This window comes from Xenia sp. Carnegie-2017, unplaced genomic scaffold, assembly GCF_021976095.1.
Source record: "Xenia sp. Carnegie-2017 unplaced genomic scaffold, XeniaSp_v1 HiC_scaffold_30, whole genome shotgun sequence".
NCBI lineage: Eukaryota > Metazoa > Cnidaria > Anthozoa > Malacalcyonacea > Xeniidae > Xenia > Xenia sp. Carnegie-2017.
In genome coordinates, this window is record NW_025813494.1 from 518,332 (window position 1) to 532,749 (window position 14,418).

Genomic DNA, 14,418 nt, shown 5'->3' on the forward strand with positions numbered 1-14,418 from the left:
TGTACGGTAACTGCTCGATGGAAATTCCAATCTGAAGACAGTTTGTTGTAACCATATTTTTATATTTGTGTAAAGCTCTAAATGATCAAGGTTTTGATACTGCGAACAGTGCGTGTTTACGAGCAATAGAAAACATCGGATACGAATATTTAGATTTATATTTGATTCATTGGCCTGGAGCAGCGCAACTTAAACGCTAGGATCAATGTTGTAATCAATTAGAAGAATGGTGAAGTGAATATAAAATTTATTTGACCAAATTATCCAGCAAGATCCTGTGCATACGTACATGGCCAAGAAAGAATAATGCATGCATTGTACCTATTGTAAATGTTTTCTGCATCATAATTGCGCCTGTCAAATAAACTGAGAAAGAATTTACATACTTCATAAGGATTACACCAAAAATGATTGAAAATAAGTAGAGTAAAATAATGGTCGTTGAAATTGATAAGAGAATTATAGTTTTTATTTCATTGTGTATTATAGACACTGCTTCTGCCTACAAGAATGAAGAAGACATCGGAAAAAGCTTGAAAACATTGTTACCAAAATATGGTCTTAAAAGATCTGACGTATTCATAACTAGCAAGCTTGGTGAGTGTCGAAAATATTGTCAATGATCGAAATATTTCTCTCTCCATTGGAAAGGAAATGTACCCTGACGCGCTGGTCGCTTGTAGCACTTGTGATGTACATATTGCTGTCGGTGTGGCGATCTGAGAGACTGAGAATATTAAAACATTCAGAAATAGACCGAAAAAGTAGGTGTATAATGTTTGTAAGTATTAGGACTATATGATGCATTATTACTGTGGAGTGTACGGAATACAATCTCAGTATAACGGCTAACTCAGACCGCCACAGCCGGACCAGTTTGAGATATTTTTTCACCTTCACATTTTGTTGGTCTGTCTAGGACATATTGTGATGTCGTGTTTTTTTCGTGATACAAAATTTTTCAGCAAGGCTTTTTCATTTTGCGAGCGGATGCAGATGTATGAAGTTTTGATATAGCGAATCAGTTGAATTATTTTTCCCCTATAGGCAATTTTTAATTTGCATGTTATATCAAAGCAAAACCGCTCTGCATTAAGTCTGTTTTTTGCAGTAATTGGTGAAGAGAGGACACGTATTCCTTAATAGACAAGACGGTAAGCGTAAATAATTGCAAGGATCTAGCTACAACAATAATTGTAAAACGGGAAGACGGTTTTTTACTTCTGTACGGTAACTGCTCGATGGAAATTCCAATCTGAAGACAGTTTGTTGTAACCATATTTTTATATTTGTGTAAAGCTCTAAATGATCAAGGTTTTGATACTGCGAACAGTGCGTGTTTACGAGCAATAGAAAACATCGGATACGAATATTTAGATTTATATTTGATTCATTGGCCTGGAGCAGCGCAACTTAAACGCTAGGATCAATGTTGTTATTAATTAGAAGAATGGTGAAGTGAATATAAAATTTATTTGACCAAATTATCCAGCAAGATCCTGTGCATACGTACATGGCCAAGAAAGAATAATGCATGCATTGTACCTATTGTAAATGTTTTCTGCATCATAATTGCGCCTGTCAAATAAACTGAGAAAGAATTTACATACTTCATAAGGATTACACCAAAAATGATTGAAAATAAGTAGAGTAAAATAATGGTCGTTGAAATTGATAAGAGAATTATAGTTTTTATTTCATTGTGTATTATAGACACTGCTTCTGCCTACAAGAATGAAGAAGACATCGGAAAAAGCTTGAAAACATTGTTACCAAAATATGGTCTTAAAAGATCTGACGTATTCATAACTAGCAAGCTTGGTGAGTGTCGAAAATATTGTCAATGATCGAAATATTTGTCTCTCCATTGGGAAAGAAATGTACCCTGACGCGCTGGTCGCTTGTAGCACTTGTGATGTACATATTGCTGTCGGTGTGGCGATCTGAGAGACTGAGAATAATAAAACATTCAGAAATCAAGCGAAAAAATAGGTGTATAATGTTTGTAAGTATAAGGACTATATAATGCGTTATTACTGTGGAGTGTACGGAATACAATCTCAGTATAATGGCTAACTCAGACCACCACACCCGGACCAGTTTGAGATATTTTTCACCTTCACATTTTGTTGGTCTGTCTAGGACAATTTGTGATGTCGTGTTTTTCGTAATACAAAATTTTTCAGGAAGGCTTTTTCATTTTGCAAGCGGATGCAGATGTATAAAGTTTTGATATAGCGAATCAGTTGAATTATTTTTCTCCTATAGGCAATTTTCAATTTGCATGTTATGTCATAGCAAAACCGCTCTGCATTAAGTCTGTTTTTTGCAGTAATTGGTGAAGAGAGGACACGTATTCCTTAATAGACAAGACGGTAAGCCTAAATAATTGCAAGGATCTAGCTACAACAATAACTGTAAAACGGGAAGACGGTTTTTTACTTCTGTACGGTAACTGCTCGATGGAAATTCCAATCTGAAGACAGTTTGTTGTAACCATATTTTTATATTTGTTTAAAGCTCTAAATGAACAAGGTTTTGATACTGCGAACAGTGCGTGTTTACGAGCAATAGAAAACATCGGATACGAATATTTAGATTTATATTTGATTCATTGGCCTGGAGCAGCGCAACTTAAACGCTAGGATCAATGTTGTTATTAATTAGAAGAATGGTGAAGTGAATATAAAATTTATTTGACCAAATTATCCAGCAAGATCCTGTGCATACGTACATGGCCAAGAAAGAATAATGCATGCATTGTACCTATTGTAAATGTTTTCTGCATCATAATTGCGCCTGTCAAATGAACTGAGAAAGAATTTACATATTTCACAAGGATTACACCAAAAATGATTGAAAATAACTAGAGTAAAATAATGGTCGTTGAAATTGATAAGACAATTATAGTTTTTATTTCGTTGTGTATTATAGACACTGCTTCTGCCTACAAGAATGAAGAAGACATCGGAAAAAGCTTGAAAACATTGTTACCAAAATATGGTCTTAAAAGATCTGACATATTCATAACTAGCAAGCTTGGTGAGTGTCGAAAATATTGTCAATGATCGAAATATTTCTCTCTCCATTGGAAAGGAAATGTACCCTGACGCGCTGGTCGCTTGTAGCACTTGTGATGTACATATTGCTGTCGGTGTGGCGATCTGAGAGACTGAGAATATTAAAACATTCAGAAATCAACCGAAAAAATAGGTGTATAATGTTTGTAAGTTATAGGACTATATAATGCGTTATTACTGTGGAGTGTACGAAATACAATCTCAGTATAATGGCTAACTCAGACCGCCACAGCCGGACCAGTTTGAGATATTTTTTCACCTTCACATTTTGTTGGTCTGTCTAGGACAATTTGTGATGTCGTGTTTTTTTCGTGATACAAATTTTTTCAGCAAGGGTTTTTCATTTTGCGAGCGGATGCAGATGTATGAAGTTTTGATATAGCGAATCAGTTGAATTATTTTTCTTCTATAGGCAATTTTCAATTTGCATGTTATGTCATAGCAAAACCGCTCTGCATTAAGTCTGTTTTTTGCAGTAATTGGTGAAGAGAGGACACGTATTCCTTAATAGACAAGACGGTAAGCGTAAATAATTGCAAGGATCTAGCTACAACAATAATTGTAAAACGGGAAGACGGTTTTTTACTTCTGTACGGTAACTGCTCGATGGAAATTCCAATCTGAAAACAGTTTGTTGTAACCATATTTTTATATTTGTTTAAAGCTCTAAACGATCAAGGTCTTGATACTGCGTACAGTGCGTGTTTACGAGCAATAGAAAACATCGGATACACATATTTAGATTTATATCTGATTCATTGGCCTGGAGCAGCGCAACTTAAACGCGAGGATCAATGTTGTAATCAATTAGAAGAATGGTGAAGTGAATATAAAATTTATTTGACCAAATTATCCAGCAAGATCCTGTGCATACGTACATGGCCAAGAAAGAATAATGCATGCATTGTACCTATTGTAAATGTTTTCTGCATCATAAATGCGCCTGTCAAATAAACTGAGAAAGAATTTACATACTTCACAAGGATTACACCAAAAATGATTGAAAATAAGTAGAGTAAAATAATGGTCGTTGAAATTGATAAGAGAATTATAGTTTTTATTTCATTGTGTATTATAGACACTGCTTCTGCCTACAAGAATGAAGAAGACATCGGAAAAAGCTTGAAAACATTGTTACCAAAATATGGTCTTAAAAGATCTGACGTATTCATAACTAGCAAGCTTGGTGAGTGTCGAAAATATTGTCAATGATCGAAATATTTGTCTCTCCATTGGGAAAGAAATGTACCCTGACGCGCTGGTCGCTTGTAGCACTTGTGATGTACATATTGCTGTCGGTGTGGCGATCTGAGAGACTGAGAATAATAAAACATTCAGAAATCAAGCGAAAAAATAGGTGTATAATGTTTGTAAGTATAAGGACTATATAATGCGTTATTACTGTGGAGTGTACGGAATACAATCTCAGTATTATGGCTAACTCAGACCACCACACCCGGACCAGTTTGAGATATTTTTTCACCTTCACATTTTGTTGGTCTGTCTAGGACAATTTGTGATGTCGTGTTTTTTTCGTAATACAAAATTTTTCAGGAAGGCTTTTTCATTTTGCAAGCGGATGCAGATGTATAAAGTTTTGATATAGCGAATCAGTTGAATTATTTTTCTCCTATAGGCAATTTTCAATTTGCATGTTATGTCATAGCAAAACCGCTCTGCATTAAGTCTGTTTTTTGCAGTAATTGGTGAAGAGAGGACACGTATTCCTTAATAGACAAGACGGTAAGCCTAAATAATTGCAAGGATCTAGCTACAACAATAACTGTAAAACGGGAAGACGGTTTTTTACTTCTGTACGGTAACTGCTCGATGGAAATTCCAATCTGAAGACAGTTTGTTGTAACCATATTTTTATATTTGTTTAAAGCTCTAAATGATCAAGGTCTTGATATTGCGTACAGTGCGTTTTTTACGAGCAATAGAAAACATCGGATACGAATATTTAGATTTATATCTGATTCATTGGCCTGTAGCAGCGCAACTTAAACGCGAGGATCAATGTTGTAATCAATTAGAAGAATGGTGAAGTGAATATAAAATTTATTTGACCAAATTATCCAGCAAGATCCTGTGCATACGTACATGGCCAAGAAAGAATAATGCATGCATTGTACCTATTGTAAATGTTTTCTGCATCATAAATGCGCCTGTCAAATAAACTGAGAAAGAATTTACATACTTCACAAGGATTACACCAAAAATGATTGAAAATAAGTAGAGTAAAATAATGGTCGTTGAAATTGATAAGAGAATTATAGTTTTATTTCATTGTGTATTATAGACACTGCTTCTGCCTACAAGAATGAAGAAGACATCGGAAAAAGCTTGAAAACATTGTTACCAAAATATGGTCTTAAAAGATCTGACATATTCATAACTAGCAAGCTTGGTGAGTGTCGAAAATATTGTCAATGATCGAAATATTTCTCTCTCCATTGGGAAAGAAATGTACCCTGACGCGTTGGTCGCTTGTAGCACTTGTGATGTACATATTGCTGTCGGTGTGGCGATCTGAGAGACTGAGAATATTAAAACATTCAGAAATGGACCGAAAAAATAGGTGTATAATGCTTGTTAGTATTAGGACTATATAATGCGTTATTACTGTGGAGTGTACGGAATACAATCTCAGTATAATGGCTAACTCAGACCGCCACACCCGTACCAGTTTGAGATATTTTTTCACCTTCACATTTTGTTGGTCTGTCTAGGACAATTTGTGATGTCGTGTTTTTTTCGTGATAGAAAATTTTTCAGCAAGGCTTTTTCATTTTGCGAGCGGATGCAGATGTATGAAGTTTTGATATAGCGAATCAGTTGAATTATTTTTCTCCTATTAAGTTGTATTAAGTCTGTTTTGCAGTAATTGGTGAAGACGACGTATTCCTATATACAAGACAGTAAGCGTAAATAGTGCAAGGATCTAGCTACAACAACTGTAAAACGGAAGACGGTTTTACTTCTCTACGGTAACTGCTCGATGGAAATTCCAATCTGAAGACAGTTTGTTGTAACCATATTTTTATATTTGTTTAAAACTCTAAATGATCAAGGTCTTGATACTGCGTACAGTGCGTGTTTACGAGCAGTATAAAACATCGGACACGAATATGTAGATTTATATCTGATTCATTGGCGTTTCTTTGTAGACAGAAGCAGTGTGTATAATGCACAATGAAATACAAACTATAATTCTGTTATCAATTTCAGCGACCATTATTTTACTCTACTTATTTTCAATCATTTTGGTGTAATCCTTGTGAGTATGTAAATTCTTTCTCAGTTTATTTGACAGGCGCAATTATGATGCGAAAACTTTTACAATATGTACAATGCATGCATTATTCTTTCTTGGCCATGAACGTATGCACAAGATCTTGCTGGATAATTTGGTCAAATAAATTTTATATTCACTTCACCATTCTTCTAATTGATTACAACATTGATCCTCGCGTTTAAGTTGCGCTGCTACAGGCCAATGAATCAGATATAAATCTAAATATTCGTATCCGATGTTTCTGTTGCTCGTAAACACACTGTACGCAGTATCAAGACTTGATCATTTAGAGCTTTAAACAAATATAAAATATGGTTACAACAAACTGTCTTCAGAATTTCCATCGAGCAGAGAAACCAAAACCGTCTTCCGTTTACAGTTATTGTTGTAGCAATTGCCACATCTTACGCTTACCGTCTTGTCTATTAAGGAATACGTGTCTCTCTTCACCAATTATCAAAAACAGAACTTAATGCAGAGCGGTTTTGCTATGACATAACATGCAAATTGAAAATTGCCTATAGGAAAAAATAATTCAACTGATTCGTTATATCAAAACTTATGCATCCGCTCGCAAAATGAAAAACCTTGCATTTTGTATCACGAAAAAACGACATCTGAAATTGTCCTAGAACAGACCAACAAAATGTGAAGGTGAATATCTCAAACTGGATCGGGTTTGGCGGCCTGAGTTTGCCATTATACTGAGATTGTATTCCGTACACTCCACAGTAATAACGCATTATATAGTCCTAATACTTACAAACATTATACACCTATTTTTTCGGTTGATTTCTGAATGTTTTAATATTCTTAGTCTCTCAGATCGCCACACCGACAGCAATATGTACATCACAATGCTACAAGCGACCAGCGCGTCAGGGTACATTTCCCAATGGAGAGAAATATTTCAATCATTGACAATATTTTCGACACCACCAAGCTTGCTAGTTATGAATATGTCAGATCTTTAAGACCATATTTTGGTAACAATGTTTTCAAGCTTTCCGATGTCTTCTTCATTCTTGTAGGCAGAAGCAGTGTCTATAATACACAATGAAATAAAGCTATAATTCTCTTATCAATTTCAACGACCATTATTTTACTCTACTTATTTTCAATCATTTTGGTGTAATCCTTGTGAAGTATGTAAATTCTTTCTCATTTATTTGACAGGCGCAATTATGATGCAGAAAACATTTACAATGGTACAATGCATGCATTATTCTTTCTTGGCCATGCGTATGCACAGGATCTTGCTGGATAATTTGGTCAAATAAATTTATATTCACTTCACCATTCTTCTAATTGATTACAACATTGATCCTCGCGTTTGGTTGCGCTACTACAGCCAATGAATCAGATATAAATCTAAATATTCGTATCCGATGTTTTCTATTGCTCGTAAACACGCACTGTACGCAGTATCAAGACCTTGATCATTTAGAGCTTTAAACAAATATAAAATATGGTTACAACAAACTGTCTTCAGCCTGGATTTTCCATCGAGCAGTTACCGTACGAAGTAAAATCTTCCCGTTTTACAGTTATTGTTGTAGCTAGATCCTGCAATTATTTACGCTTACCGTCTTGTCTATTAGTACGTATCTCTTCACCAATAATTGCAAAACAGACTTAATGCAGAGCATTTTGCTATGACATAACATGCAAATTGAAAATTGCCTATAGGAGAAAAATAATTCAACTTATTCGCTATATCAAAACTTCATACATCTGCATCCGCTCGCAAAATGAAAAAGCCTTGCTGAAAAATTTTGTATCACGAAAAAAACACGTGAAGAATTGCAGTGTGATTTCAATAACAAAGTGCACAATACAACTCAAGTTTAATAAGAAATAAATTTCTTGACTTCGCTATAAACTACAGCGTTCAAAAGCAGCGTTTCCAATGTACGTCATGTCCGGTGAACTAGACCCAGTCGCAGCACCTCACGGTCAAACACGAAAAAACCCAACAAAAGACCCCCCAAAGTCAAGGAAGATAAATTTTCGACTTATAAAATATATTGCAAATGTTCTTAAAATACTTAAATTTAGCTAAATAGACAATTTCCCTGAGGGTGACGTAGGCACTTTATAAACGTTTATAATTTCCCTGAGGGTGACTTTAAGAACGTCTAAGCTTAGAGCTTGTTCGTAACAGAATTGGAAACTTAGAACAATTTATTAACAAAGTAGGGAACTTAGAACAAGTTATTAACAAAGTAAGGAACTTACAACAAGTTATTAACAAAGTAAGGAACTTACAACAAATTATTATCCCAAAAATAATAAGGCGATTATTATCCCAAAATCGTACTTTTCAAATATTGTTACATAGTACGCCAGCGTCAAGTTAATGGCCAGAGAAATGGCAGACCTAACATGCGTACAGAAAATATGCCACGCGTTTCACCTGCGTGTTGCCCTTCTATATATTCTCTCTTCTATGGTGATACCTGGGTTTTTATGCTATCATAACTAATGGTATTGTAGATGATAAAATGATAAAAAATCAATGATTGTTTGTTAAATCTTTCTTGTAAAAGGTTAAATTTAGTCCCCGTCGTAAAGAAGGATTTGGCCTAACTGACGGTGAGATGTTGGAGAGATTGTGGGCTTACATTCGCAAATTTAGCAGAATGACTAAAGAAATGCGTCCAAGTCACAGAGTTGATGTACAAAGTGGTAGCCTCCTTTCACGATGGCATGCAGACAGAGTCCAGGAAAGTGGGAGACATCAGACCCATTTCCTGTGAAGAAGGGTGTGAAGCAAGGTTCTGTTCTTGTCCCCACTCTCAGCATAAGGACATTTGGGACTGGAAACTAGATTCAAGCTTCACATAACAATAAAGCAAAAGAAGTTAGTGAAGTCAAAATTACGAATGTGCTGAAGTTGCTGTTATCAAACGAAATATATCAAATCAAAAAAAGACAAAAATATGTACCGAGAATTGAAATGTCATGAATTGAAATGACGTTGAAAGTCATCGTGAAAATATACCTGAGTTTCAGAATGATTATTTTTGGCTGTATATGAGTGAATTCTGGAGACTTCTTTCATCGCGCATCTTAAAACGATTAGTGAATGCAGATAACATTAAATATAATGACAATAATGTTTGAAGGTGAAAAATCTCTATTAAAATTACTTGTTTCGTATTTGATCGGTGCCTTTACATCTAGTAAATGGAAACCTCGTTTGATTTTCCTTAATAACTCATAACGCCTCTGACCATGTACCTTTTTAAAAAAGTAAAAGACCTTCGTGGTGATAATCATTTCACATAATCTCCAATTGTTCTCACCTTCAGATAAAACGTTTCATCGGAACTTGAAGATAAATCAGCCGCACATTCTTAAACCACTTCCTCTCTTCACAACAAATCCATCGCTCACATAAGGATTTACAGGAAAATAATGTCGATTAAAATAATAATATATATTAAAATATATATTATTATCTTATTGATAATAAATTTAATTTATTATCAATTTATGTTATACCAGAATTGTTGAAGATTTTGAGATGTATTGTAGTTAGTTGTTTTCCTACGGTCTCGACGATACTTTTCTTCATTCTTCCAGCCATTCCCATGTCATCTGAGCCTGCTGTCCTTTCTTTTTCCACAATGTCGTGGAGAAATTTTCGAATCCAGACTTGACATCGACCAAACTCTATTTCATCTTCATTTTGCGATTGCTTATACAAGAAAAACTTGCGAAAATGTAGTACAAAATATCTGCCCTGCAGATCATATGGAACAGTACTTACATTTTATGGCAGAACGCACACTATTATATCTTTGATGGCAGTTTTCGCATCTTTGCAGTTGCCCAATTTTTTAAAATAATATTTAAGTCAACATTGTCCGTAAGATCTTTTTCACATGCAAGAACGATTAAGTCATTTAATCGCGTATCTTTCATTGTGGATCTCAGGCAGTTTTTGACAATCTTTAACTTGCTGAAACACCTTTTGCCACGGACACTGGAGTGGTCAGCAATAGTTGATACGCCTTGCACACCGTTGGAAAGACGTTTTTGTGTTTGAAAGCAAATAACGCAACGTCTTGAAGGGATTTAGGTTCTGATTTAAGTTGTGATGACACAATATTGTTGAAAATTTCCAACTCCAACAGCAGTATTTCGGCATCAACATCTTTTACCGCCGGTGGAAAAAGACTACACATTTCATTAACTGTTTCAACCATCGGCCTTTCTAGCGGCAGCTGTAAGCTCTCTCCAAGAGGTTTTGTTTTTTCGATGCAATCTTTAATGTTATCGGTATACTCGGTAATAAGTGTCCTGCACAAGTGATCCATGTAATATCTTCTTGGTTATCTGAATCACAGTTTGATGACTTTTCAATTTGTGCAGTCTAAACGTACAAAGACATTGTAAAAAAGACACATCCAGTAAATTAAATACAAAAATCTGCTTTTAACAGATGGATAACCTAAGCAAACAACTATTTTCTACTGCTTCAAATCTCGCTGCGTGACTGTTAACAGAAGTGTCGTCGTCAACAAATAATGGCTCTTCAACAGCCACACAAAGTTCCACTTCTTCGTTTATATTATCATCTAGCATTGCCTCAAATTCTGCTATTTCATGTGTACCAGACGTGTTGTCTTCAATAGTAAACGGATTTTCTGAAACAGCACATGACTCCAACTCCTCTTTGTTTTTTTCTTCATACACAACGACAGCTGTTTCATTTATCTCGTTAAGGCTTTTGGCAAAAATAGGCTAATAAATCACAATGTAATCATCATCAAACACATCATGTAGTGTAGCTACATTTTAAATATCAGAAAAACCACCCGGACTACGGAAGCAAGCCATTGTTGCCGATATTCTGATTTGGTAAAAATTCTTTAGAAAATGTTCTAGAAAACTTTTTAACTTACGGACTTATAATTACTCTAAACAATAATTTTCACTGCAAGTAGTAAGCAAAAAAGAATACACACTACAATTCAAATGAACATCATATTTTTGTTAACTTGAACTTACTAAAAATTTGAATTAGCTTCTGCTCTCTTTAGATTGAAATAATTTATTTTTAATAATCAACTTTATAACATTATCATGTAATGTAGCTACATTTTAAATATCAGAAAACCACGGACAACGGAAGCAAGCCATTGTTGTCGATATTCTGATTTGGTAGTAATTCTTAGAAAATGTTCTAGAAAACTTTTAACTTACAGACTTATAATTACTTTAAACAATAATTTTCACTGCAAGTAGTAAGCAAGAATACACTACAATTCGACACTGCAAAATGGAATAATTCAAAGAATTGTAGAAGATATGTTGAATTATATACATAATAATGACGGGAAAATTTCAAAATACAAACTTTAACATTAGTCTGCAAAAATAGCAAGCTTATAAAATAGCACATTTCTTCATTTTTTCGCTGTTGTCCAATAAGAAAGTGAAATTGCATGCTTGTCTCGGTGCGTAAATTAATTACATACATGCATGGTATGTAACTATAATAACTGACCCGTAATATTGTCACATTTTGTATGTTCTCATGATATAATATAGTAAAATTCATCACTGTAAACTTCAGAACAATGTCGTCATTTATTTCCGTAGAAATCTATTGTTTTAACAGCAAGTAATCATCATGTGGTAAACACATAAGCATTAGGCGGCCAAATTTGCCAGCTGGCTACCCGGCTATGCCACAGATAATATGACTTTTGACCTGAAACCCTTGACCAAAAAGACATACGTTTAATGACCTTTGACCTGTCAGTCTAGAGAGGTTTAGACATATACATATTTATTATAAAAACGGCCTTTAATAGGTTATTTCTCGTGCTTCTTCTTTCAAATTTCCTAACCAAATTTCCCAGTTTTAATAGAAACATTCAATAGCTTACTTTAACTGTTTATACTTATCGAAATGAAACCCATGTCACAACAACTCCAGTAATGGCAAGAATGGCCAAAAAGCTGATGACTAATATTAAGATTGCTTTTTGTTCAAACTCTAAAATAATGTGTATAAAAATAGCTTCATTAGCAGTTTAGCACTAAACTTTCAGGTAAATGAGTCATTAAATCAATCTCATAAGTTAACTTAAGACCTTATACTTGGAATTTAATTCAGACAAATTTCATTGGATGTTCAGTTCATGACAGTTCGTCGATAGATCGTTCGACGGTTGTTTATTTCAAAAAAGGTAACCTCACAACTTCAATTGACAACTTACCCTCGATTTTGCAAACTAGTAGTTTGGATAAAATTACCATAAAAAAGAACAATTAAAGCAGACATAATTTATTTTAATATAATATATCAACATACCATCGTTTAAGTGAACAGATGGATTAATTTGATTTGTTGTAACCATAACTTTAGAATGATTTTTATTTATAGTCGGTATAGTCATCGAGATTTTGTTGTAATTGGGAGCTGAGAAACAGACAAAGAAAAGATGGACATAAACAGCCATCCTACTATACAATTACAAACAATGCACCTAATGAGTAAAATCAAAGCTTACCAATGATATACACATTGACATTCCTCGAATAGCCTTTCGTTTTGGTATAAATGTTTAATGTATATTTCCCCTTGTAATGTGTATCCATATTTTTTAGTTCTATTGTTGATTGTATGTAAACGTGAAATTTTAAGTTTGTTTCATGATGATAATATGCAACTCTGTTATCATCATTCGTTTCTGCAAGTTTTCTGCTAGTTGAGGAGCCATAGGGCGAGAACAGCCACACCCGATATACAATGGGTGACGAAACTGTAAAAGTCCAGGTTATATTTCGAGTTGATCCAACGATTATTTCAAACGTATTTCATCACGTGATAGTTTCGTAGGAAGCAGAAGGGCTGAAGGAGTTTACTCTTGAAGAGTTTATAATTGGATTAGATTAGTGTCTTTCTGAAAGTGGTGTAAAGAAGTTACTGCTTGGCCAGATTTATGCTAAAGACTGATCATCTATCTGGACAAACTTAAGCAAGCAAAACATAGTTCGTCTTCAAGTTCGTCTGTGTGTATATGCGCGCAAACTTACAGATCATCCGTCAAGATGCTTACGAATTATTTGAGTAGTTTGTTTATTTAGACGAATTTGCACGGGTATTTTGACTTGAGGCATCATCCTTCTGTAAATACAAATGTGAAATGAGGACAAACTACGGAAAAAATGATACTTCGTAGTTCATAACTCGCTCCAAAATCTTCCAAAGGCAAAATTGGAATTTGTTTAGTTTATTAATAGATAGTTCGTCTTGTCTACTTATACTTCTTTAGATTGGATCATCCTCCATACAGATGATCCGTCTCTAGTATGAAAATTGACCTATACTAAAAATTAACAAAGACATGATCCTGATTTTGCAATCGTGACTTTTGCTCATTAACGATTTTCACTAAATCTGACATCATTGATAGTTATTCTTCAAGGCAATATCTATATCATTATTGGAGTTCCTACATTCTGTATTATTGGTAAATAGCACAACAACTACATGCATCTTAGCATTTATCACAAGTTCTTGAACTTTTTATAAGAGCTTTAAACTTTCCTGATCAACCTGAGCTCTAGTTCATTCGCATCAAGGTGTATCAATTCAAAATATTGCTATTTGGGTACAACGCTCGAATTACTTTTTCCAAGAAGACATCAATCACTGCAGTTCAGAATGAAAGAAAATCTTGTCTCGCACAAAGGTTAATTAGAGGGTAGCATTTTGGAGAGCCAATCCTGCCATAAGTCAATGAAATGGGTGAGGCTTTAGGTGATTATCCTGACATTATTTACGACAAAATTATACCAAATAAGATAGAAAGTATATACAATATGCATAAATTGCGACAGCAACTGCAATGCTCACAAATTGTTGGTATGTTACAGTCCACAAAAGTCAGATCGATCATGTTAAGCTCTATGTTTTTTGTAAAAATTATCTTGATTGCACTATACTTTGTGTTGCAGTTTTTCTCCTTTGCGCGTTAACACAAAGCAGTTATGCGTCCACCGATTCGTTATTGAACT

The 14,418-nt window shown here is 34.5% G+C and overlaps 1 protein-coding gene across 5 annotated transcripts in view; it reads left to right on the plus strand.

Moving 5' to 3' along the window:
- Window positions 1-14,418, plus strand: part of LOC124455229 — a 118,933-nt gene that overhangs the window by 14,990 nt on the left and 89,525 nt on the right. For 2 of the 5 annotated variants that reach the window (XM_047005921.1, XM_047005922.1), the window contains exons 9-13: window positions 490-597; window positions 1,714-1,821; window positions 2,935-3,042; window positions 4,159-4,266; window positions 5,383-5,490. In XM_047005921.1, the coding sequence (XP_046861877.1) occupies window positions 490-597; window positions 1,714-1,821; window positions 2,935-3,042; window positions 4,159-4,266; window positions 5,383-5,490 (540 nt within the window). Of the gene's footprint in view, window positions 1-489; window positions 598-1,713; window positions 1,822-2,934; window positions 3,043-4,158; window positions 4,267-4,780; window positions 4,824-5,382; window positions 5,491-8,927; window positions 9,515-14,418 lie in introns of those variants that run through there. The other 3 variants (XM_047005923.1, XM_047005924.1, XM_047005925.1) reach the window with 3 other exon arrangements.